Source organism: Bacillus rossius, chromosome 12 (assembly GCF_032445375.1).
Source record: "Bacillus rossius redtenbacheri isolate Brsri chromosome 12, Brsri_v3, whole genome shotgun sequence".
In the NCBI taxonomy this organism is placed as follows: Eukaryota; Metazoa; Arthropoda; class Insecta; order Phasmatodea; family Bacillidae; genus Bacillus; species Bacillus rossius.
Genome location: NC_086339.1, coordinates 14,572,847 through 14,599,201, shown reverse-complemented (window position 1 = coordinate 14,599,201; position 26,355 = coordinate 14,572,847). Strand labels below are relative to the sequence as shown.

The window sequence follows — 26,355 nt, the reverse complement described above, 5'->3', positions numbered from 1 at the left end:
ACAGGACGCATCTTTGGTAATGTGAAACGAATGTGCCCCATGAGTACACGCCCTAGCTTTCCACGCAACGAAACTCGTAGCTGAAGTTTGTTGAACAGCTGATAACATAGTCTGACCTGCACGCGTAGCTCTTTCCCCTGCTTTTCTGCGCTCAGGCATACAAACGACTGCCGGTACCAGTATATTCTAAACAACTAGTCAAATAATTTTTCAGTCCACTATTTTTAAGTATTTTAAACTTAGCTAACCTAACCTAACTACTTGTTTAAATGGTGAACCTTCTGGTAAACTACTTGAAGTATCATAATGCTCTCTTAGCAAACAATTAATTTAAAAAAAAAAAATCTAGGGACAGAGCTCTTGTTCACTTGTTCAGAATTACCATATAAGAAATATTTAAAATGGAAAAAAAAAAAAAACATTAATAAAGTTCCTGTCAATATTTTCTCAAGCTAACCAGGAATCTGGGTGTAAGAGTTGTGGTTGATCGACTCCGCAGGTCATTCCCTTCGACGTGGCCTCGACGAACGTCCGGCCGGACATCCTCCTGTTCTTGGAGCGGGCACAGGCCCTGGAAGGCCACACGGAGAAGCGAGTGCCTAAGGGAGTGTCCAAGGTGGTGGCGGTGAAGAACAAACCTGCCCAGTCGTCTGGTCCCCCGGCCAAGAAGTTCAAGATGAACCCAGGCTCCCAGGCAATGGGGCAGCGACCCCGTTCCCTTCTGCAGGTACTTTCGCAACGAACCTTGATACAGTGAAACCTCTATTTAACAAATCTCAAGGGACCAAAATTTGTAGTGTTTGTTGTAAAGGGGTTTGTTAAATGGCTGTTTCGCACGATATATTTCTAGTCACCATAAAGCTTCACATAAATGGCTAGAACTGTCTTTCTGACTGTTTAATACGATATGAGGAATTAAACATGAAAAAGTACATAGAATACACTTTAATGGCCAACCATTTGATGCTTGGAAATTATCAATTCCCATCCCCAGTGCTTCCTGGCATGCCTTTGTTGATGTTTGATGCCCTAGCCTCCATTAACAAGTCAAAAAGTATCTTGTCCAAATCATCATTTTTACATACTTTCACACGTTTTCGATTTGTCCCTACCAGAGAAGCGTTGTTTTCTATCTGTTCCCGGTTGGATAATATGGTCGAAAGTGTAGACGCCGGGATGTCGAAACGTTTAGCTATATCACTTTTTTTTCCACTTTCATCAACTGCATTTAAAATTTCTAATTTTATTTTAACGTTAATCTGTCGTAGCTTTTTAGGATTAGAATTCATTTTACAGTAGTAACGTGTTGATTTCCGTAACTACGTGTGGAAATAAATAAACAACAGTGAAAACTGAAAAAACGGAAATTGTACTACACCATAGTTAAAAATATTTGCGTGTGCGCATCTTTAACCATAGAAACGCAAAATACACTAGTTGTTTGTCTTGCCAGAGCGATGGTACGAGAGGTTTCCGCCACTAGCGCTAAATGTACCCGCCATTTTGAACAAAGTGTGGCATGTATACACGACGTGTGTTATCCATGATGCTTTGTTTATTTATTGCCTTCCGCGATGTTGCTTATTATTTTAAGGTTATACGCACATATTTTTAAGCAGTGAATGCAAAAAAATTAGTGGATGTCTTGTAGGAGATGTTTATTTTTGCGTGTTTTTCAAAAGCGGCAGTTCGTTGTAAAGGGAATTTCACTATTTTGGAACAAATAAAATTCGGTATTTAGAGGTTAAAACAGCATTGATCTTATGGCGGTTCGGTGGGACCAAAATTTTATTTCGTTGTATGGGGTTTTTCGTTAAATAGAATATTCGTTAATGGAGGTTTTACTGTATACTGAATGACGGCACAAACAATAAAGGGCATGAATAAGTACAATTGAATGGATGACTCGCGATTAAAATATAATAGAAAACTGTGCTTGCAAAAATTAAACTATAAACTCCCTGTTTGTCTGCAATAAAGACTCATATGCTGAGTGTTATTTTTTTTTTCGTCAACGTCATTGGAGTATGTTTTAGTACAATTTTCTTATTTAAATAAAAAATTTAGTCGTATTGTGTCAATACCGTATTTACCTGCATAAGCGTCGCCCCCAAAAAGGTGTGTGTGTATATATAAAAACCTAAAGCGATAAAAATCTGCATAAAGTGTGTTACCCTTTGCTGCTAAATATGCTAATGCTGGGATGATTCCTAGGTTTCTTATTTAGTAGGTAATGGTCGACAATTGTTCCAATACCCTTGGTCTGTATGTTTGTGTGCGACTATCACTAATGACATTGACAATGAGATGTAAATCTATCAATTTGAATAGAGAAGATCTATTGACATTTTTAATAGCGTTACACAAATTGAATAATTTCAATCTGTTTCAGGGAAGAAAATTTGGACCGACTCCCTTAGTACCACAAAATAGGTAAGCATGTGAAAACGTATTTTCAAATTCTAGTTTAATATTTGTCATAATGTTCTTCAATTTCTGCACTTTTGTTTTAAATATATGTGGTTTAACCTGAAAAATGTAGAATGTACAAAAGAACTAGGGCTGTTCTGATATCCGATATTGATTTCTGATATCGGTTTTTATTCTACCTACTAAATATTCAGCTTATTTGAAAATGTATCAGTATTCGTAATCTTTCTGTGCAACAAATTTACGCACGAGGAAACTAAAAGCCGCCCACTTGACGTACGCTAGCCGGCAGCAGGGGACACCAGCCTGACGTCTTCTGTTTGCTGCAAGAACAAACAAGTATCCTTCCATTCTTCCCTTCAGCCACCATGACCTTGCAACCCTTCTCTTCCTCTGACAGGTGGTAGCATAGCCTGTGTGTTTGCCCTCTCCTCCCAAATCTGTCTCGGCCCGTTAAAGGTATGCTTTCGGAAGTGTGTTCAAATTGAGACACGCAGAACGGGAACGTAACTGACCTATAATGCTGTTTTTTTTAAACAGGACAATACCATTTGTAATTTATAGAAAATAAATGGGCTTATCTGTCACAATTTCCTTCCTCTTCAAACTACAATGCAGGAAACGAGACTAAGCTGACAGTATTTTCGGTGGGAGTGTCATATTTTTTTTTATCCAGTGTGGCTTCTCTCCCCCAGCGATTTGTGAACACGTCGGTAATTGTCATTAGAGAGCTGTGTGTGGTACGATATGGTTATCAATAAACATAGATTCGCTCAGTCTTTGCCATAGTATTGATCATATTTATATCTTGTTAGGATTATTTAGGTTACATTTTTAAAGGAAAAACTCAAAAAGTTATTAACAGTGGCACTGTTAAACACTTTAACTACAAGCCAACAAAAATCAAGATGTTTACCTTATAATTAAATGATGGACAATGTTTAAAATAAAGTTGCATTGAATCTAGATTTAGATGTAAAATTATATTCGCGAAAATGCTTATAGGGTTGTCATATCAGGATCTTGGTTGTGGTAGTGGGAATTATCAGCAAAGGAGTTATCAGAACAGCCCTACAAAAATTACCATGGAAATCATTAGGGATTGTAGATATAATTACTTCCCTTACATTCATGGAATGTGAGTTATGTGACAAATATGATTGTATAATTTATATTATGAATTTTATGTACTGAGAGTTGTTTCTTTACAGGGGTTTCATGGGGCGTGGGTTTGGTCAGAACCAGCAACACAACTTTGGTCATGGGCATCATCAGCAGCAGCAGCAGCCGCCGCCATCTATGTTCCCATGGTCTCAAGGTGGAAATATGCGAAATCAGATGCAATTTGACAACAGAGCAGCCGATTCATTTAGGTAGAGTTATTGTGTATTTTCTTCAGTGTTTCTTGACTTAATGTGATTGATTTACTTTAAAAATTAATTATTAGAGACATGAAATTTTTGCGTATATGCCTTTTGCAGCAACCATCTACAGTAAAACACCGTTTTAACGAACTTCATTAGAGCGAACAATTCATTACTACGAACTATGCCTTTGGTCCCGTCAGACGTCCATATAACATAACGTAAAAAAATTTCACTAGTACGAATTTTCTCGTTCAAATTTTTTAAATATTCTATAAATATTCATTTGAACGAACAATTTCTGCCCGGCACTGTAAACGACAAATGGATAAAATCGTCGCCATTCACCCACAAACTGCCATCTTATTTATTTTGATACACGCCATAGATGACTACAATGGACTAGTGTTGAAATTAATGCACAAAACTAGTGTAGCGACTAAAGCGCTGCATTGTGGTGTTCGCTGACATTACTCTTTGTTCTATGCTCGCACGACGTGTTTAACCGATGCGAAGTGCTACATCATAAAGTATTGCTACACACACATCTCTGGTCGTTTTCTTGTTTATTGTTTGAGAAACGTGCGGTAGCCTACAACTCACATAGTTTCGGTTCCCTAGCACGTTCGTGCAACTTCGGATTTCTCTCAAAAATTGAAATTTAAAAAATCGTAGGGTTGTGTTAGGTTAGTCACAACATGCTTGATCTTCTGATTTAGCGGCTGAAGTGGCGTTAATACCAAAACGCAAAACTTCGGAAATCTTCGCAAATTCTTGCAGAGAACCGAAACTACGTGAGTTGTGGGCTTCCCAGAAACGTGGCTATACTACATGTATAACTTATTTTTACATGTGTAGGGTGCATTTGTTTTTATAGTTTAAAAAACCGTACTACTGAACATGTCTTCTAGGAAACGACTTGAAATGTTAAAAGCAGTAGATAAAGAAAATAAAAAGACTGATGTGGCTAAAAAGTTAGGTATCTCCAAATCAACATTATCCACAATTCTCACCCAGTGATCCAGTTTGGAAGACAATAAAATGTAAAAAAAATTCCTAACTTTTAAATTTTATATTTTTGATTTATTACAGCATTGCTTGTACCACTCATATTGGTATTAGATTTTCTACTTTGTTTTTTAACAAGATCGAGTTATGTTCAAAACCCCAAAACAGGCAATCATTGTGATTTCGGTATAAAGAACTTCATTATAACAAACTGCCATAATTTTGGTCCCTTCGTGTTCTTTATAATGAAGCTCTACTGTATTTGGGATGATTGCGGAAATTGTGATTATGGAATTAAACCCAATATTTTCTGAAAACAAATGTTCCCATTTAAAAATCTACTATATATGTTGTTTCAATAGAGGTATGCTATCAATGCTAGATTACCTGGTAGCTACAGACCGGGAAAAGTCAGGGAATTTAAAGCATGTCCAGGAAACCCTGGAAAAATCAGGGAATTTTTTTGATGGGGTCAGGGAAATTTTTGAGATAATATTGTTTCTGCGTAGTTCGTTATAAAAAATACTTCGAGTTTAGTTGTAACATTTTGAGAATTGTTTATGCATATTACTGTATTCACAAATAATGCGTTTTGAAAAAGTACGATGCACGGCTAGTTCATAACTTGACAATACTACATAACACAAGGTTGGTTAACCGGCTGTTTAATGCATGGAGGACATATTGCTCGTGGTTGGAAAATGCGTGTTTTTGTGAGAAATATATTGCAATCATTGCTGAATGTTCGCTGTTTCGAGTATCTACTGTGGCTGAAAAACACTAAAAGATTTCTTTCAGAATTACCAATAATTAATTTTAATAGTGTTTTACAGAGTAAAAACATATAGGTGCAGTTGAAGGCTTTTGCTAATGTTTTCTTTCAAGAAGAGAGGGTTTATCATGTAATTATTAATTTATTTTGCTATGCATACATTTTAAGATAAAAATGGGACATTTGGACGGCACGAATAACTTCATTTTCCTGCAGAAAAATTGTCAACATCAAGTCGTGTCGCAGAATTGTTTGTGTGTAAAAGGTCAGGTCAATTCAGGTCTGTAAAACCTGGAAAAGTCGGGGAATTTTGGAATTCCAAGCTTGTAACATTTGCCGCTGGGTTGTTCTTTTATAAAAGTGTAGAACTTTTCTGGTATTGGTTTGAAGCCAATTTCAGGGTGTCTCCTCGTCGAAACTCACGAAAAAGTAACGGAACTGTAGTAGGACTGGTTGAGAAAGTCCCGAAACAAACATCAACGGTGCTGGAAGTCGTGCAAATTTTTAATTCCCCCACAGCCTTTTTTGCCACCTGAATCTTGCGGGAAATTATCTCTGAAAAGGTTTTTTAAAGATTATTGACATTAATTGTAAGTGTTGGATAAATTGCCCATATTTATACGTTGTTAAAAAGGTTTCATTGAAAGTTGCCGAAGACATTCAGGAATCAGTTCGCCGGTAATTTGCAAACATCACTGTGTGTTTGGTTTGACGAAGCATTTTGCGGTTTCATGGTGATGTGTGTTGCCGTGCGCGCAGGGCTGCGGAGGAGGAGGCCCTGGCAGAGCGCGTGAGGCAGCAGAAGGAGGCGCAGCAGCTGCAGCAGCTGCAGGAGGCCTTGCTGCAGGCGCAGCGGCGACAGCTGGTCGAGTCCCTCATGCCCGTCACGCCCCCCGTCAACAACAACATAGAGGAGGTCGGTGCTTCCCCTGTTCGAACCGGGGCAACTGAATTGTTGCCCCTTGGAAGGGCAGCCCATCAGGATTTTTCTGACAGTGGTGTTTTTGAAAGGTTGTCTGAATTGTTGCCCCTTGGATGGGCAGCCCTTCAGGATTTTTCTGACAGTGGTTAGTTTGTAAAGTGACCTAACCTAACCTAACCTAACCTTACCTAATCTAACATAACCTAACCTAAACTAAACTAAACTAACCACTGTCAGAAAAATCCTGAAGGGCTGCCCATTCAAGGGGCAACAATTCAGACAACCTTTCAAAAACACTACTGTAAGAAAAATCCTGATGGGCTGCCCTTCCAAGGGGCAAGTTTTCAGGATTATTTAAACACTTAAAGAAACATGTTTTCAGAAATTGGATGGGCTGCCCTTCCAGTCGCTGTACAAACAAACCATTGCTAGAAAAATCCTGAAGGACTGCCCATCCAAGGGGCAACAATTCCGCTCCCCCTTCAAACCTCCGTCAGGTAGTTTTGAAGTAAAACTTCTTTACAGGCAATAGGTTAAGGTCTGGGAAACTTCCGTCGTCGGAGTGTAACGAAAGTGTAAGGTCTGGAGCTCAGTATCAAGGATGGGGGCTCAGGAGTGTGGGTGCTTTAATGCCATGTTGTTATAGGACACTTGTACTTGCATACTGTGCACTAGCACAGGCTTCTTGTAAAGTTTGTTTTGTAAAGAAATTTTATAATGACCGAACTATTGATGATGTAACTTTCAGCATCTGGCTACTAACAATTCACATAGTTTTGTATTGAAGCATACGTAATGTCAATGGTGCTGTTGTGGCGTGTTGATGTGGATGGATAAAAACGAAACTGTGGTCAGAAAAATAATATAAGCAAGCTTTTTCATTGTTTTCGTGCAATTTTTGGAACTACTTTATCATTTAAACTTAAACGTTTAAGTTCATTTTTAAGCATCAATTTCCCAGTATTCCAAGGTTATGGAAGTGAATTATTAGTTTTTTTTATAAAAAGCAAAAAGTTAGCTTTTTTTAAATAAAAAAATTGAAATTTTACAAATGCAATAAATGCATGACTCTAGCAGTATTGGTTTATAGGTTTTCAGAGTTTTGTATTAGTGGTTGTATGGCTTCACAAACTGTGTAGAGCTGAGGACGGGGTGTGTTCTGGACAGGTGGTGCTGTCTGCCATCAAAAAGACGGGGTTGTTGGAAAGGATGTATGCTCTTTCGGAAACCCCAATGAGGGCCCAGGCGGATGTTCCGGTTGGCCGCAGCGACACGACAGACAATTGGTCCAGGTTCAATGAGCCGTCATCTGACCGCTGGACATCCAATTACAGCCAGCGCAATACGGGTAAGTGGGAAGGAATCATTAGTGGTTTGAAAGTAAGTCAGGTTGTGTGCAAATTGTATCACAGCTTTTTTTATTGTCTTTGAGATGTGACAACTTCCCACAGATAGTTGAGATCTGGAATCAAGGAATCCTCAAGGAATTGAAAATGTGGAAGAAATGGAGAAGTTTAAAAAAATTTAGTTACCAAACAAAAGTTTTGTGTAGGTATCTTTCAAAATGAATGTGTTTCTTTAGTGTCATACACAAAGGTACAAGAATTTTGTTTTTTTTTTTTAAATTGTGTACCCTGCTTTATTGCATAATCGTCGCACCTATATTTTAGGGCGTCAAAATTAGGATTAAAAAACCTCTCGCTACCACTTATTTAATTAACAGAAATACGAAGTTGTCTGATATGAAATTTTCTTTCAAAGATGTTTCTAAACGTTATAACCCGCAGTGTACCACCTGCAAAAATGTAGTCAGCGCTAGTTGGCATTGTTCATGTTTGGTTATGTTGCTTCCCGTATAGAGTGCGCACACGTAGTCGAATATCAATATCTTGCCGATTGCATGCAATGTGCGCTCTCTGTCAAGTGCCGAGTTAACTACATTTGATGGCCCGCACTCTTTTGTGGTAATTGTGTACTATGACGATAGTTGTGCGTTAGTTCAAGCTGGCATTCGGGTCACAGATTATGTTTTTTTATTTAAAGTTGTAGAAAGGTTTTTGTTGCATGACTTATGAATTTAAATTGTTTGGCGTGCTTTTGTATACTATACGTTTTAACAAAAGTACCTTCCATGAATGGGTTTTGTTTTTATGAATAACTTTACTTAACGAGAAAAAAATTTTTCTCATAAGTCGCACCCCAACTTTTCAAACTTGATTTTAGTATAAAATTTTTGACAATAATGTGATAAAAAACGGTATTAACAAAGAAATAGTAAATAAATAGTACCTTTTTCATAATACTTAGTTTACCAACAGTGTCATTTTAACCATTATGTGCACTTGTGCAATATACAGTAGAACAACTTTTCTACACAAATCAAGGGGGTGTCTGAAAATTTTGTAACATGCGGTAAATTGTAGAAAATGCATGGAAAATTATTTTTTAATCGAAGAACAGTAATATAATACAACCTTACTATACCATACTCTGATATACACATAATTATTAATTAAGAATGTTTAAAGCATATATAAATAAAATAATTAATATTGAAGTCCTAAATTTACATTATGTCTAGATAGTCAATATTATATGGTTGTATTTTCAGTCCAATTTAATTTTAAACAGAAAATTTTGTGGTTTTTTATAATTTTTATTTTAATGAAAGCTGTTTTGTAATATTTTACACCGCCAAAATAGTGGTAAAATTTATATGCTCAATTTTTATGATAAATTAATTTGTAATAAATTGATCTAAAACAGATATATTCAAAACCATAAATAAATAAGTGACCATTTGTGTTTAAGAAGTAGTGATGGGTCGATTCCGATTCCGAAATCGGTCGGTCCCACCGATTCCAGTATAATCGTGGGATTCAGAATACAATGGTTTTGGAATCGACCATGACCGATTCCTGCATTGTTTTTAAGTTTACAAAATACATCTCCTACGCAACGTAAGAAAATACTAAAATGAATGCAAATATAATTTTTAAACTACATAATACAATCTTTTTTACGGAACTGATTTACGAATTACGGTAATTAACGTATTTATTTACTTGCACCGCCATTTTCCCTATAGTACAAATGCAGTATCTACTTTCCCGCTTTAAACGAAAGCATTTTTCGGAAATTACGTTGCAGCAGCACTGCATTTAATAGTAAACCTTCAAAAATAACTAGACAAAACCATAAATGTTTAAAGAAAATTATGTAAATGTAAACGGCAAGTAAAATAACGTAAACGTTAACAACTTGATCATGGCAGCTACATTTGCCATTGTTAACAACCTAATTTTTTGTTTGTGCTACCGGTCATGGTAAACCATACGGCCATGAACCAAATCTTTGGTGACGTGAACGTGAAAATTAAGATGTTTCACATCTCTGCACTTTACAGAAATAAATGAAATATTTTTGAACGAGATTTTACCCAAATTGACAGTGGATTACTGCGACCATATTAAAATAAGTTTAAAAGCAACATAACCAAATTGCTGTAAATCGGCGTTCTTGTGCGTGTTCAGCGATGCTCTTTTTACATTAGATATATTTTGGAAAGGCAGTTGGCTAATCTGGATTTCCAAACATTGCTGCTGAAACGTTCGTAAATTTTTATTACCAGACATAAACAATCTTTTGAAAGTAGTTGTGTTTAACAGAATTGTTTCCGATAAATTTTTGAAATGAATTAAATGTTAACACGCGATTTTTTTAAGAGTTTAATTATTTTGTGTAAGAAAATCTCACCATAAAATGTGGACATTTTGAGATGCTAAACATGCACAGAATGTTCTTAGTCAAGAACCGAAAATTTATTTTCTCTTTACGGTTGTGAAGAACTGCAAGACTGGATGGATTTATTCTTTTCACCAAGTGAGATGGTCCCTTGAAATATGTATCAACGAGGTTATATTGTCATTTTATTTGGATCATTATTTACTTGCGCTTGAAAATAAAAATTCTTAACCTAAACGTACAAACCTCTTTTTTTACAATTAATTAATTGAGTTGATAATGTAAGGTATCAAAAGTTGGTTAAGTTATAACATTATTTACAAAATACGTCATAAGACATATTTGATTATTGGCAGTGTTTGAACACATGTTTCGTCTAACTATATGCAAGGTTAAAAGGCCAAATTGTGCTAGAAATTCAAGGTAGCATAACTTGATGGTAATGAACATACTTTTTAACATTATATAAGCTGTATATAATGTTAATTTCTGCACAGAAAATGAAACACAATTATATCAATAATATATATATTATATATAATTATGCAATTATATTTTTAAAATCATAAACAACCTTTTTTTTTCTGAGTATATTACTCTGTTGAACATTGTCAGCTAAAAATTAAGGAATCGGAATCGGATCGAAGAATCGACCCTTTAATTTAAGAATCGAAAATGGAATCGGAATCGGTATATTTTAAGAATCGGCCCAACACTATTAAGAAGTGATTTCATAAGAGATGACTATAAAAAAATTATTAATTTTTCTGATCCATGCACTTGCTGCAAATTTTTGTTCGGAAAAAAAAACATTCAGTGAATTACAAACATGAAAGATTAATTTTTTAAATATTTGAATTAAGTTTGGTTAAATACTACTTAGTTCCATGATATAACTTCCATTTTGGTGCTTTATGATGTATTAACTTGCATTTCGGTGTTAAGTGGTGTTTGACATGCAATGGTGCAACATGGATCATGGTGTCCACATTTTGGAAAGTCAGGGAGTTGTCACGAAAAGTTTGGTATTATACTTTGAACTCATATAAAAGTAATTTTATAGTAATTTGAGGTAAAAAAATTGTGCTCCAGGCTGCCATCACCCAGACTGTGAAACAATTTTTTTTTTTCAAATGTTTTAGTTCATAGTCATACATTATCAAATTGCACATGCAAAGTTCTTTTTGAATTTTCATTTTTGTTACATAATTCTAGGCCAGATATGGAAGGCTGCAAATTTTTTTTTCTTTTAGAAAATCGCCAAATAGCTAAATTATTTTAAATAAAAACAAAAGGTATGGGGATTTGAAAATATGGTCAGGAAAATTTTATTACTGATTTGTGTGAACACCTTGTAGTTTTATTTTTCTTCCAAAGTTTGTAAGTTCTAATAACATAATTAAGCTTGCCCTGAATTGTTTTAACTAGGGCTGGGCCGATCACTAAATTTGCCAATCATTCCGATACCGATCATTTGTGCCGATGACCGGCGCCGATCATTGCCGATCAGTAGGGCCCCCTGAAAGTGGTAAATAAAATTTTCAGATTTCGTCATTAAAAATTACCAAAAGCGGTGTTAAAATTCACTTTAAAACACAAAAGCGGTGCTAAAATTCACTTAAAAACACAAAAGCGGTGCTAAAAACTAAAAAAAATAAAAAAAAAAGTGTGTGTTACCGTACATATATCTAAAATTATTTAAGTTAAATAATTTTACTTGAACCTACTCATTACTGAATACCCTAAACAAATAGGTTACATATATTTATATGACAATACTTTTGATTTAGACACTGATTATTAGTTAATTCCCATAAACTAATCTGGAATACTATTAATCCCTTTAACAAAATCGAGGACGCACCACAACGCCGAAATGTCAAATTGATTACGACGACAGCTAGAAAACTGCTGTGTACCACAACGCCGAAAAATGTCATTACAGGGCTGCCACAAAGGTTGGGTTAGGTTAGACTAGGTTAGGTTAGGCTAGGCTAGGCTAGGCTAGGTAAGGTAAGGTAAGGTTAGGTTAGGTAAGTAAGGTAAGGTTAGGTTTGATTGTGGTATTTCGGCGTTAAGGTATATTAAGAAACACACACAAATTCATTCAGTTGTTTGTTATTTTGGCTTTGTGGTCAATTTTGACATTCGGCGTTATGGTATTTCTGCGTTGTTGTAACGACCCAACAAAATCTATAAAACTGTTGGCCAACTAATCATCATCGTCACACCATTCGAAAATTATTGTTTGTTTACATTTTTCCGCTTTTTGGCGCTATTTAATCTGCTTGATACTACGACGTGTTCCAACTATATGCCAGCGCCCCCGGCTGACGTGATATGGCCACTCTCGTAAGGCTGTTCCAAACACCGTTCGCCCAATCATCTGCTTGCTTTTGTATTTATCCGGTGTCGCTGTTCCAAGCTGACGTCAGTGCCCCGAGCGGTGTGCGTACGCTTTAAAACTTGGCCTGTTTGTCTTATCTATCGAAACATTATGCCGGAAAGGAAACTAAACGCCGTAGTTTTGCGTATTTTTACGGTATATTTTTGGGTTTAACATTATAACGGGAGCGTGTGTAAGCTTTTGTTTGCTTTAGTGCATTTATGATTAATGTTTGGCGGCCATGTTGCGGTGTTTGTTTACCATTGACGGGACAAGTCTTTTAACCAGTATTTAAATTTCGCGTAAAAACACTGCGATTTCGCTTCGCTTTTTAATACAAAATTTAGTGTAAAAACGCGGTGTTATGGCGATTTCGCGTAAAAACTGTATTTAACGGTGATTTCGCGTTTATCGTCGTTTAATCGCGATCGCGAAAAGAACAGGCCCCTACCGATCAGACAAATTAAGAATTATATAGCTTGTTTGATGTTAAAAATAAAAATCTAAAAAAATTTTTAATTAAAAAGTTACCTTATGATAACTTACCATTTATTTAACACTTCTGACAGAAGACAATTTGTTCATTGGTTTTTAAAAATGAACAATAATATAATGTAAGCTAAGTATTTCCTATTTCTAGACCTTCCCACCCCACAAACCAAAGTACCCATACAACACTTTTCACAGGTCTTGAAAATAAGTGCTTTATAATATCTACAAAAGATTTTCCAAATAAATAACTAAATGCTACTGTGCAATACTAAGAGTGCAACACAATATGCAATACACAAGTTCAGTAACACACATGGTAATTCTTGATGAATTGTTTTGAAAATAAACAGTACATCATGTGTTGATATTTCACATTTACTTTGTTAACCAATGCACACAAAACATTAACACTTGACAACTCTTTGTGGGTTACTTTCAAAATAAATATTAAGTTTTGTCTAAATAATGCAGTGCAGATCTTGCAGCATGTAAAAGCACCAAGCATAAATTAAAAATTTTAAAAATTAGGCTATTGTAAAAATAAAATCAGAAATTTTTGCTTGTTTGTTTTATTTTAAAAGCATAAAGCAACAAAACAATTTTCAATAAAATTTTAACTTGAGAAATGTAAAATACAAAACAATCCGATCGTAAGAAAACAATAACAAACGGATATATTCAGTTCAAAGATTAATGAATGCACAAAATATGAGATCCTTCCTTGGTAAAGCGCGTGCACCATTTTCACTGCTAGTTTGCACCACTAGTCTCGTTTGGTGCTGGCCATAGATGCTACTAGCGAAGTGCACAGTCTTCCTGATACTATCCACATCTATGGTGCGATAAAGTTATTTTCTTACGTTTGCAAAGGTAAATGAACGTTTTTCAAAATAAAAGCATTAAAAAGTAGTTTATAAGGAGGAATATAAAAAACATTTGTGAATTTTAGGCCTTTTCCGCTTCGTAAAAATGTATGAAACGGGAAATTAATTATTTTATAAGTATATGTTCCGGGAAAGTAAACCATTGTAAATATAAAACTTTCGGCAGGACCAAAATTAATTGGCGTATGACACTGGAAAATGTATGAAACGGGAACGTATCATCGAGGTTCTTCTGTATGTAATGATCGGCGTTTGGTGATCGGTAAATAATTTGCAGATCAGTACCGATGCCGATGTGTTAAAATCGGCCGATTATTGTGACCGGTGATCGGCATCGACCCAGCCCTAGTTTTAACTTTTAAATGTAAATATGTTAACATTTCATGACTTTTTCAGACTTCTAGCAAACATGGTTTTAGTTAGTAAATTTGCAGTAAGCATTTATCACATGAACTCTTTCATGCTGTTTACTAAAATTAATTTCTTTGCCTCCGTTTCAGATGATCAAACATCCTTCAATGAGAACGTTTCTAGTTATCAGGGCAGGACTGTTTCTGGGTACCAAGACAGAGATGTATCAGGATACGAAGACCGGGACGTTACAGGATTCCAGACCCGTGACAACTCTGGATACAAGGACCAGGACCAAGACTCTTATGGGTTCCAGAATAGGAGCTCGTCGGGTTTACAGAACAAAGACGTCGCAGGAGATTATAATTCCAGCAGTGGGGGAAATAATTACTATGGTAGTAGCAGCAGCTATGGTGGGTCACGATACAGTTCTCAGAAGTGAAATCGCACTCTTATTTGGCAGAGATGTAGGTGGAGGCACACTGTGATGTGTGTCACCTTACCTTGCTAACTGGTCTTTTCGTATTATTAATTATAATTATTACATTTTGTGCAAATATTACCTTCCCAGAAATATAATAACTATTATGAACTTTCAGCTGTATGAGCACTTCCAAATGAACAAAAAATTTTGATTTATTTATTTATTTTGTTGGATAGGTAAAACTGATTGAAAGTGTTGTTACCTATGATTCAAGAAAATCTGTTCAGCCGTTTGAAGATCATCAGCTATTTTCTTATTGATGAAGGGATGTGAGCAACTTCCACAGGGCTGATCCTGTTACTACAATAATATTGCGAGAACTTGACATGATGCAGTATAGTATGGATGGTGTAGTACGGTACAAACTACAATAACAAAATACAATGATAGTGTTTAATGCATTTTAATTACTAATAGTAGCTTCAGGTGAGAATTGTGTGTGTTCTAAATGTAAAAACAACGCACATGAAAGTGTGCAAGTATGCTGCGTAATTTCTACCATTCCCCTCCTCCTCTGGTTCCCCCACCACATACGTGGCTGTTTCCCCTCAGGCAATCTGAATTTTCCTAATGCTCGAAATTTTTTACCTCCTCAGCAAAGAAGTTTCACTTCAAAATATTTTTGAAAAATAAAGTACGACTCTTAGTACTTTAAGTACCTATTTAAGTTCTGCTTCTCAGTCTTTGCAATTCTGCTAAAGCCAATCTGTCATGAAGATTACAGCTTTCTTTGATTGAGTTCACAAATAGCAACACCCTGCAAGCTTTTTACGCTAATTAAACCTACGTGAGCTTGGTCTTTGAAAAAGTACTTTTATCTAAATAAATGACAGTTTTTTCTACAGTGGTCCCTTGCAACTTATGGACAGTAACAGCCCAACTTAAATTATGGGAAACATTAAATTCTTTTGATGTTGCCATACACTAAGACCTTGAATTGTCAAACTTTGTGGTTGTATTTGAATCCATCTGTTTTCGTCTATACAATTCCCCTCCAATTGATCTCTGTGATGTCCATTCTAATTTTTTAATAATGTCCATGCTAATTGACCAACCCTTCTGAAACCTTCAAATTCATTCGCAACATGACTCTAGCAACAATTGCAATTTTTATTGAATTTAGCAGTCCTCCCATACAGCTTGGATCTTGATTGGTTTTTGACCCTGAGTGCCAGGTTATTGGGATTCATAATTTTTACTGTTTTGGCCATTTTGTCATTATTTTCATTAACTATTTTCTTTGTAGGGAAAATACGTGCAGCTTAGCAGTTCGCTTTACTTTTAAAGTTTTTTTTTTGTGTCTCGGGTTTTTAAAAAATTTTAATTTCAGTTTTTTGTCACTGTTCTCAAAGATTGTAGTTCAAAAAGAAATTTATCCTTACATGACAGTGCAGATTTTTGTGTTGTTTTGGCAGTTTTGATGGGTGTGCTACCCTTTCTATTCTGTACTGTGAACAAGTTACTGCTTAGTACTTTGTATTTGTGGTTGTGTCAACTGCATGATATATCATATTGTATGTGGTGAACATATTAATAAACTTCTCAGAATTCATTTAAGATAAAATACTGAAGTCATACACAACTCTCCTGAAAAGCATGACCATGATTATTTTTTAATTATTATGAATTATCCAGGTTATAATAAATGAATCTTTTAAACACTTGTTTTTGTTTGTTGATGCAGTATAATTTATTTGTATGGTATGTATACACAGTGAAATCTCAATACAATGTACCTGAAAAATCCCAAGGTTTTTGGCACTTAGTATAAAGTATTTTCGATAGTTTTTAAATAAGGTGTAAGGGTGAATGCAATTATGTAATCTGTGGATGCTAAAAGATTCCAAATCTAGTGGTTTTGTTAGTAAAGCTAATCAATTCTAAGCCTGTGCTAATATTGGTTTTTTGAAGCTAAGTGAATATTGATATGAATGTTTAAAATATTTGTGTCCAATATAATTGTCAATATTGTTCTTAGCAACACTTATTTCATAAAATACTGGATTGAAGTAAAATATTTTTTTATTTTATTGATTAATAAGTAAATAACCATTTGGGCCCTATATATACCACCATTCAGTAAAAATTATATAATAACCTTTGTATACTATTAATATTAAGCATTCATACAAAACATATAAAACAAAATAAAATGCTAATTTTTTTAAGCTTGGATTCCATGTTTTAAAGCTTTACAACAAACGCCTAGCTTCATGTTAGATGCAAATCTTTGCATCATAACTGAAGGTTGAAATAAAACTAATAGCATATTTCCTAGTGAAGTCAAATGTAATATTAAAAAGAGCTTTGATTGATTTACTTAGTCGAAGCATCGCATAGGCCTAGTCAATAGCTAAACCTCATACTTTGGAGTGTGTTATTTCAGCAGGGATAAATTATCACCAGTACCAGCTATTTAAATGTTTCTCTAATTATTTAGGTGGCAGATTAATCTGGAGTTTAGGATATTAAATGAGTTTGTGATGTGAGGAACATATGGTGTTTGCCACATTCTTGTTTTGTTTACCGAGGTTGGTCAGCTTGGGGTAGCATAGTGTAGCTCAGTTTTCAAGTACAGGCTGTTTGCACAGCTCTGGTAGTTCAGTTAACTGCCACGTAGCGAGCCACTCGATGGTCCGTGGTTTCTGCTTGTGGTTGAATTTGTTGGGTGCTTGGTGGCTCTCGTAGCCAAGGCAAGAGTGAAGTGGTTTGTCTACGAGGGGAGGTAGGGAATGAGTTCTTTGATCGGACGGAGTGACTTGCTGGCAACAACTGGGAGAGAAAGGTTGTGTCCACACAAACTAATATTGTAAAATTGAAATTTTACTGAGATTCAAACGAGACATGCAGTGGAGCATTTTTTGGTGGTGTAAAGAAGCATCATGAGTTAGAATACGTGGGTTTTGTGCTGCAAGGAAGTTTGTGAAGCAACGATGGTATGTCAACTGCATTCCGATTTAATACAGTACGGGCTGTATTAATTCTGTCGGCAGAATTGTGAATATACACCGGCATCTTGGAGTTTTCGTCGGGATGCGGATCTACACCCGGGTGCGTGACAGCTGGCAATGTCGTTGCTGGGCTGGTATTTGTTTCATGTGAAGTTCTTCGAATCTGGCTTCAAACTGTAAGTTTTCCTCCTCAAATATTAATGAGAATATCAGAAAGGTGATTCGTAACAGTATTTGTTATAGTGAGCACATATTTTAATTGTTCATATAGTGTGTAGTAACTTGCAAGTTATTGTTGGAGTTTTATGCAAATGTTTTTTTGGCCAATTAGTTGGCATATGCATACCAAATTTTATTGCACTATGTTGAGATGTGTGAGAAGATAACATGTTACCTGGATAATGATAATACTGTGAAGAGTAAGTAATGTTTACATTACATGCAGATGCAAAGTCTGTATACTGCAGCTGTACAAAACATTTTGAGTTCCCCCTTTTCTATGATAAAGTAATTGAGTTACAAATTAATGTTTTTGATCCCTTATGCATATCTGCCAACTTGTACGATTTTCCCGTAATTTGTACGGAAAATAATTCATATTACGATTGTACGGAAATTCGGAACATCTTAAGATTTTTGTCTGTTCAAAAATGCAGTATAATATTTTAGTGCCCATATAAATGTATCGTTTGAGCAGCATTTGATATTGTTTAACAATATGGCGTCCGTGATAGTATGAGAATAATAGAGTCCGAGAAAAATTGTTCCGAAAAGAAAGTAATTTTTGTAAGTTTCGTTGGTACACAGCAGGCTGGATGGCAACTGATCTTGCTATCTTTTGTGCGGAAGAGTCATGAAAGTAATTTTTGTGAGTTTTGTTGGTACACAGCAGGTTGGCTGGAGACGAGTGATAACGACTTAACCGTTTATGTACGAATGCGGTAAATATTTTATAAGTTAGCGTTTGTACGAAATGTAAGATATGATTTCATAATGGCTACGAGTAGTAAAAAACAATATGGACAGGAGTTTCGGTCATCTTACTCAGAATTATTTCCTTTCATTACTAAGAGTGAAAAAGGCTCTAATTTTGTAGTGTTTGTCGTTGCGACATTATTTTCTATGGCGGCAAGCACGATATTTTTTATCACGTCAAGAGCTTGAAACATGCAAATAACGCGAAGCTTGCAGAAGAAAACAAAAAAAAATCAGTAGTTTCTCTTCCGTGAACCGTAACCGTGACAGTGATGTGATTAGGGCGGAATGTTATTTTACAAGCTATACAAAGATGGTGAAAATGGACACGTTGCACTGTGTTGAAATTTTTTTTCTCGGCAACATGAGCTGCAATATTGCTTTCTAGGGTATCGTTTTTTCTGGAGACATCAGGCTATTTAAATACTGTAATATTAATTTAAAAAGTTGTCGTTTTTACACCATACACTATTTGAATATGAAATTTATGTGAACAAAGGCAATTTTTTTTGTATTTGGATATATTTGGGTGGGGAGGAGGTAAAAATTGGCCCGAATTCTCTATTGGGACCATTCCGTTTATAAGTCCGTTTTTCCGGAAACCGTGAGGGGTCGCATCAGCAGGATTCTTCATTCCTTTTCATTGGACCCTTGCTATTAAAATACATTTATATTTAAGTTTGAAAGCTTGTAAATTTCTTGCCAGAGATGACTAAACTCGAACTTGGTGTGAAAAGTGACATATTTTGACATACTTTTTTTGGGTGTTTTTTAGTGGGGAGGGAGAGGTCTGAAAATATTTACAATGGTCTTACCCCTCCCTCATAATAGCCCAATTTTATGGGAGAAGGTAGGGTGAAAAGAGCATTTTCTCATTGAAGGTTTTTCAAAGGAAGCGAAGTTGGGGTGTTATAAGGGAGGACACTAGATGGTTTGTGTGTCTGGGAGGGATGAGCTAGCCTTGAAGAATGTTACCGAGAGGAGGGAGGGGTGAGCTTATGCGTCATGAAACCGCTGCCGCCAGCCAGCCAGCCAGGCGAGCTTCATGTGCGCCCACTCGCGTAGAACCTACTGCTGCCATATTTTTAAAGGAAATGTCCCATTATTTTTTTGTTATTCTTACATGAACATTATTGGAAGTATTAAAGCTGACACAAAAATACGGTGTGTTAAAATTAACAGTTTTTTATGATCTTTCATTTAGTTTTTTTTTAAATTTTTTCTAATTTTCACATTTTGGTCAAAATGTCCAATTTTTTTGACGGTTCCCGAGAATGTATTCGTAAAATCACTGCTTCGTTAAATCCGGGGTTCGTGACATCGGGGTTCTAGTGTATTTAACTACGGCAAGCAGAAAACGTACATGTAAACTAAACAGTAAAAATAAACTGTCTTTTGACATATTTTCTTTAGAGGTGGCCTGTAGGGTGACAGACTTGTCTTGGAGGTTGAAGTGGGTTTAAAGCAAAGCCGTCTAGCATTGTGAGTGACAGCATCCTGCCATTGTACGGCTGGTTTCTTAACGAGTAGCGGTTTGGGGGGGGGGGGGGGGGGGGTTGAAATGAACTGAAAGTTTCGGAAAACATGTATTACGACCCTATTCCTGGGAACCGTGACTGTAGTACATACATTTAGTACAAATTCCTTCTGAAAAAATTTACATTCACTGAATTTAATATATTAAATTATTATGTGATTAAATTTAAGTTTTGGTTAAAAATACTTATCATTTTCAGCATTTTAGATTTTTTCCATGTTATTGCAACTCACCATAAAATCTTGTCCCTACTTACTGACTTCAACAATTTTTATGCCATGATTAATTTTTTATTAAAATCAAAAATGGCCTTTAAAAAAATTAACAATGACCATGATATCTATAAAAAGTATTATTACAATTGAAGTCATAAATGCAAGACTAAAATGCTAATCACTTCACAAGGGAAAAGTTACCTTAGACATTAATAATATTATATACTAGGTTTTAACAAAATCAAATATGTCAAGGCCTAAAAACAGTTGAAACCAAGATTGTGCCGTTTATTTCCTATCACCCTTCCTTTAAATTAAAAGTCCTGTGTTAATTTATATTTCAAAGAAGCCTGCTTGGCATTTCAGTTATTGCTGAATCAAAAGGGAATTTGTTTAAAATACTATATAGCTAAAGAAAACCCTAAAAAAAAAGGGCATTTGAAAAAAAAACATTGTGCATTCTATCACTCACAAAATAGATTTCAAGTTTATTTTTTGTAGGAATAATTACTTTTGCACTTTAGTACATTAATATCTATACTAACAACAAATTACACAACATTACAAATTATTTATTAATATCATAAGCTGAATGGCCTGTGTTCACAATGCTAGCTACTAAAATACACAAGTACTTTCTATTTATATAGTATGTAATTTGTGGTACACAATACAGGCATGACATATGTCCATGTGATCTGTGCTTTAAACTGATAATGCATGCCCATGCCAAACTAACTAAAGGCAAATTGTTCAGTTCCAATGTGCTGTACAGTAGAACCCTGCTATAATGATTTTCAAAAAAACATAACCAATACTTGTTAATGTTTGAACTTTTTACCAATGAAATAATCAAGCTATGTAAACAAATTTAATGTTAAAACCACTGATGGATACACTCAATGCTAGAATTGCTTAACCAAGCCAACTGTTTTTTCAAAATTCATTGTGCTTTTAGCTTCTATTTTATTGGTCTTTTAAAAGAGACATTTCCAAATTTCTGTACAATTCGTTACGATGACATTTAGAGGGGGGGTGCCTACTTCAATTACTTCGCTACTTGAAAATGTATAATTTAATGAATGAAAGAAATTAGCAATACAAAACTTTTTTTTTTGTAATTGTGGAATAGTTGGCAAACAAAAATATTGTATGACTACATACATGCATGCATACATACATACATCTGAAAAAACATTAGTATTGCAAGGAACAAAACAATTTCCTTTTCAAGACATGGGTGCCAACAGACTCACAACTGCAAATGTTATGTACCTTCAATAATTAAAATGCACAACAATAGCCACCACTAATGTGAGTTTGTTTTTCCATACAATCCTATTTGAATTATCTACATCTTTGGTAAAACAGTGATTGTTAACAAAGGTGTACATAAAGTGTAAAGTAAACCTTTTTAACCATTAAAACTTCACAGATGGGTTAGGTTTTTAAAAACTTATTTTGTGCATTTATTGACTTGATAACATTATAAGCAGAAAATGTGCACCATTCGTGAAATGTTATATGCAGTAAATAAAATCATTGGCCTTATGGGGAAAATGATTTCTGAAAATACCAGTTTTCCCCATTTGCCATGCATAGCGAGTGTAAGCTTGACTTTAATTTTTTGCAAGAGAGTATGGACTTAGCCCAATCAGCGCCAAAGTGCCAGCAGGCACTTGTTCAGACACTCGTCGATATAACCCGTAGAGCGAGTAATTTCTGAAAAACCACTCAAGTAGAATTACAACCTAATGGGTAAGGGCAAGTTGCCTGCCGCCAAGTGGAAGAGCGTATCTATACTAGAATGGCAGTGCTATAATAACCTGAATTTGACTTTCAAATACTATTATGGACTTGTGTGTTCGACGAAGAGGAAAGAGCTTCGGAAGGTGAACAATGTGGATATGTTTGCATTGGTAATTCTCCATTAAGAGAGAGGTCACGAATGCCGACAACTAGGAAGAGAGATGGGTGGCTACTGTTTTGCCAATGTAGAAGTCATCTTTGGAAATTTGTGTTCTGCACTTGGTTTGTGCCAGGGTGCTACATGACAAGCACCAAGACTATGAGATAACTCGCTGCAGTGGACCCTCACTTTCCAGTAAGTATCATTAAGACAAGTGTCGAATGAGTCATCACTTGCTTTAGAGGGGTTTACTGTTTGTCAATATAGTGTACACATTGAGCATACCTAATAAGACCTAGTATGATAAAGAATGTACACAAGGTGCACTAAACTTGCTGAATTTTAATATGTACAATATTATTTACAAATTGGTAATTATAGAGTTTGATTGTATTTGTCTAGTGAATCATCTTGGAGTGAAGATAGTTTGTTATCTCAGTTGCATTTAGGCTCCAATAAGACCATTTGAGGTCACTTGTAATTTCTTTACTATTATAGTAATTAAACTTTTTTCACTTTTCTGTTGTAATAGTAATTGTTTCAATTTTATCTTGATTGCTGCAATAAATTGTTTGTATTCACAATAAAAATTCTTTCTGTTAACTTCGACATTTCAAGTTTGGGTTTGTGGAATACTGCCAGTAATTGTTTTGTAAAATTTCAATCTATTCAAATATATAACACCGAACTAAAATAGGTTGTAAATAGTATAGGTACAAAGCACTAGGTTAACAGCAGGTTTGAATCTTATGACAACCACTATGCAAATTCCATAAGCTTCGTAAAAATCCAAATTTACAATTTTCATAATAATACCAATTAAGCAAACCCAGCTGGCAGCTGGAAATGTATTCTCACCTGGATAATAATAGTAAGCCAACAGACAGACCAATGGCACAATGTAGCAGATTTTAAATGTATTCTCCAACAGCCTACAAGTTAGGCACAGTCATTTTTCTCTTCATATGGTAAATGATGGAACAAAGCCACACATTCAGTATTTACTAATACAACATATAAATGTAATCAATTTACAGTTATTAGCAACCAACAAATTGGTTTAAGATATTCCCACTTTCAACCCTTCTTAAACTTCACTACGAAAATGTTAAATTAACACAATTCTATGAAAATAAAAATGTAGTCATGGAAAAAAACCTTCACACCATCAAATACATTTTAAAATCTTAACTTGCTATACACACAAAATAAACACAATAAATTAGACTGACGAAATGACCAATCCAAAGAGACGTACAAAACATAACCTCTAATATTGTTCACCAATGACTAGAGACATGCAGTTTTGGGGTTTATTTTATAGCAAAATTCGTTGTTATTTACCCTTAAAAGTGGTGTTATCATACATCAAAAGCGGTGTTATTTTTTAAATAGTTTTAGCACTATAAATTAAAAAAATTAAGCTAAGCATACCTTGAAATTTTGGACACATTCTTGCATTGTACAGTTGCACTAGCAGCAGTAATTTACAATCGAATTTACACATCACTTTTTACATACAGTAATTGAAAATATTTTAGTACCTAAACCAGCAAGAATAAATATGAAGTCTCTAAAATAGTGACATAAACACATGGAACAAAATCCTCAAACTTTAGCTCTCGAAAGCAAAAGTAGCCATGATACACAAATTAGCCTCACTTAAATTTGTCCTGCGGTCTGTTAAGACTGTGTTATATGAGGACAAAAATCGTTCACAGTCAACGTTTGCAGAAGGCATCCAGATGGCTTCAAGGCAGCTGGAAGCAAACAATGGCTGTGACAGCTTTACTACATTCAATGACTTCACTACGTCCACTGAATTGTCTGTTTCCATTTGTTTTGTAACAATGTCCTGAAGCTGACCAAAACCAGCTGTTAATTCTTCAGTGCTTATGGAGTAGAGACTATGGACAGTTTTCAGTTTCTGCACCATTTCTGGGTTTAATTTAGCAAGCAACAAACTTTCCTGACTAAAAATTTGAATTGCTTCAAATCTCTTTCTACTTGGGTCAGTTGTCATGAGAGAGTTCAGTTTGGAAAGGGCTTGTGTTGCTGTTCTTGTGATGGACACTTTAGCTTCAGCAGCTTTAGCGGGGGGCATGTTAGACAAAGCTCTACTGGTTGCCTCAAAATAAATGCCACGAGTGATGTTTTCAAATTTTTTTTTTATACCTTGCAAGTCCCCATATAGTGAATGGGCAGTTGGATACAAAGAACCTTCAAGTTTCTGTATTAGCTCTACAAGGCTCTTGGCATGCTCTTTCACAAAGACAGCTTGACAAAGAATGAGAGAAATGTCATTTTCTGTGAGTGAACACAGAAACTCAACCCCTGAATTTTGTGTTGCCTTTAGTTCATCTGTTTTGCAGAAATCAACAATGTCATGTATGTAGTCTGCTACATAAAAAACGCTGTTGAACCAGGAATTCCATCTAGTAACAACAGGAAGTGGGAACAATGGACGTTTCTCTCCATGCTTTTCTTCAAGAAAGCTAGCATACAGGTGCCTTCTTTTCCTGGTGTTGTTGAACACATTTTTTATTTTGCTCATAGCATTGTTCAACTCAGGCAACTCTTTCACCCAGACATTGCCAACTAGATTTAACTTATGTGCCCAGCACTGGACATGCGTTAACTGGTCTCCAAGGATTACTTCGAGAGTACTAACAGCCTTGGTCATATAACGAGCAGCATCGGTTACTACTGAGAGCACATCACCATACTGTACATTGTACATTTTGAGTGAATCTAAAATTGCCCTCACACAGTTTGTGGCATTAGCAGCTTCAAGAAAGTGAACTCCTGCAACAAATATTTCTGGTTTATCCTGTTGAAGATTCAGAATTCTAAATAAAACAACAAATACACACCTACCCATTTTATCTGTTGTTTCGTCGCACAGTATGTCAATTTTTTTGTCCTTTAATGCAGTTTTGGCATCTTCAATTCTGCATTTGGCTATGTCCCCTACATATTTCTCACGGACTGTTCTCGCAAGTGGCATGTCTCCAGCACCTTCGATGTATTTGTTCAGCCATGCCCTGATATTAGGATCATCAAGCTTTTCAAGGGGTATATTTGCCTTTATAAAGGTCTCTGCTGTTTCCTTTATAAATTCCAACTTTTTGTCTTTTTGGACATTATTTTTTGCTGTCTGAAACGCTGAAGATATTGACGACTGGCGTTCAGACGCACTAGATGAGCCTTGCAATGAAGAGAGACGCTTCTTGTGTTTTTCACTGCCTACATGTTTTTCACATGAGTCTTTCCTATCCCAAGAGACGGTGACATTACAGTGACGACAAAAAAGTGTGGTTGAATCACTAGCATAAAGTCCGTGTTGAGAAAATTCAGAGGCTCGCTGTTTTGCAGTTACCGGCACTTTAGGCATTTTAATAGGCCTAATGTTTTAGCCGACCTTTAAATTGTACACCTTTAATTTATTTCACAGACGTTGAAAACTATCTGTAACAAAATTCGACCCGTTAAACTTTAACTTGCGCACAACAGAATGTTACGAATCGTCACCGTGTTTGCATTTTAAATTTGGTATTTGGTTAATAAAAATGGACGCAATGGACAAACAACGCTAAAGACTATATAAGAGAACAACGCTTCGAGAAACAACCTGCTGTAAACACCGTGATAATCGACTGTCCAGGCGAGCCGAATATCAAAATACAGCAAAACCCCTTATTTGCACTTTTCATGGGGACAAAGTAAAAAAGTGTAAAAAGCGGGAAAGTGTAAATAAAGGGAAAAGTAAGAAATACGTTAAAGTTAATTAAAATACAGTCGCATCCTGCCGCGTTCAGAACGGGCTACATTACACAGTAAAAATAAATAAAAAAGGGGCGCAAATTGATGAAAATTTACCGTCAATTGCGCGCCTTGCGCGGAGAAAGGTCATTGTACTCGATCATCTGTT

The 26,355-nt window shown here is 35.5% G+C and overlaps 1 protein-coding gene across 1 annotated transcript in view; it reads left to right on the top strand.

Moving 5' to 3' along the window:
* The window catches only part of LOC134537586 (uncharacterized), a 49,852-nt gene extending 33,351 nt beyond the window's left edge, over positions 1 to 16,501 (top strand). The window contains exons 12-17 of the mRNA XM_063378174.1: positions 500 to 727; positions 2,393 to 2,433; positions 3,642 to 3,803; positions 6,334 to 6,490; positions 7,664 to 7,844; positions 14,503 to 16,501. Coding sequence (XP_063234244.1) covers positions 500 to 727; positions 2,393 to 2,433; positions 3,642 to 3,803; positions 6,334 to 6,490; positions 7,664 to 7,844; positions 14,503 to 14,795 — 1,062 coding nt within the window. The 3' untranslated portion in view covers positions 14,796 to 16,501. The remainder of the gene's footprint in view (positions 1 to 499; positions 728 to 2,392; positions 2,434 to 3,641; positions 3,804 to 6,333; positions 6,491 to 7,663; positions 7,845 to 14,502) is intronic.
* Positions 16,502 to 26,355: the final 9,854 nt, after the last annotated feature.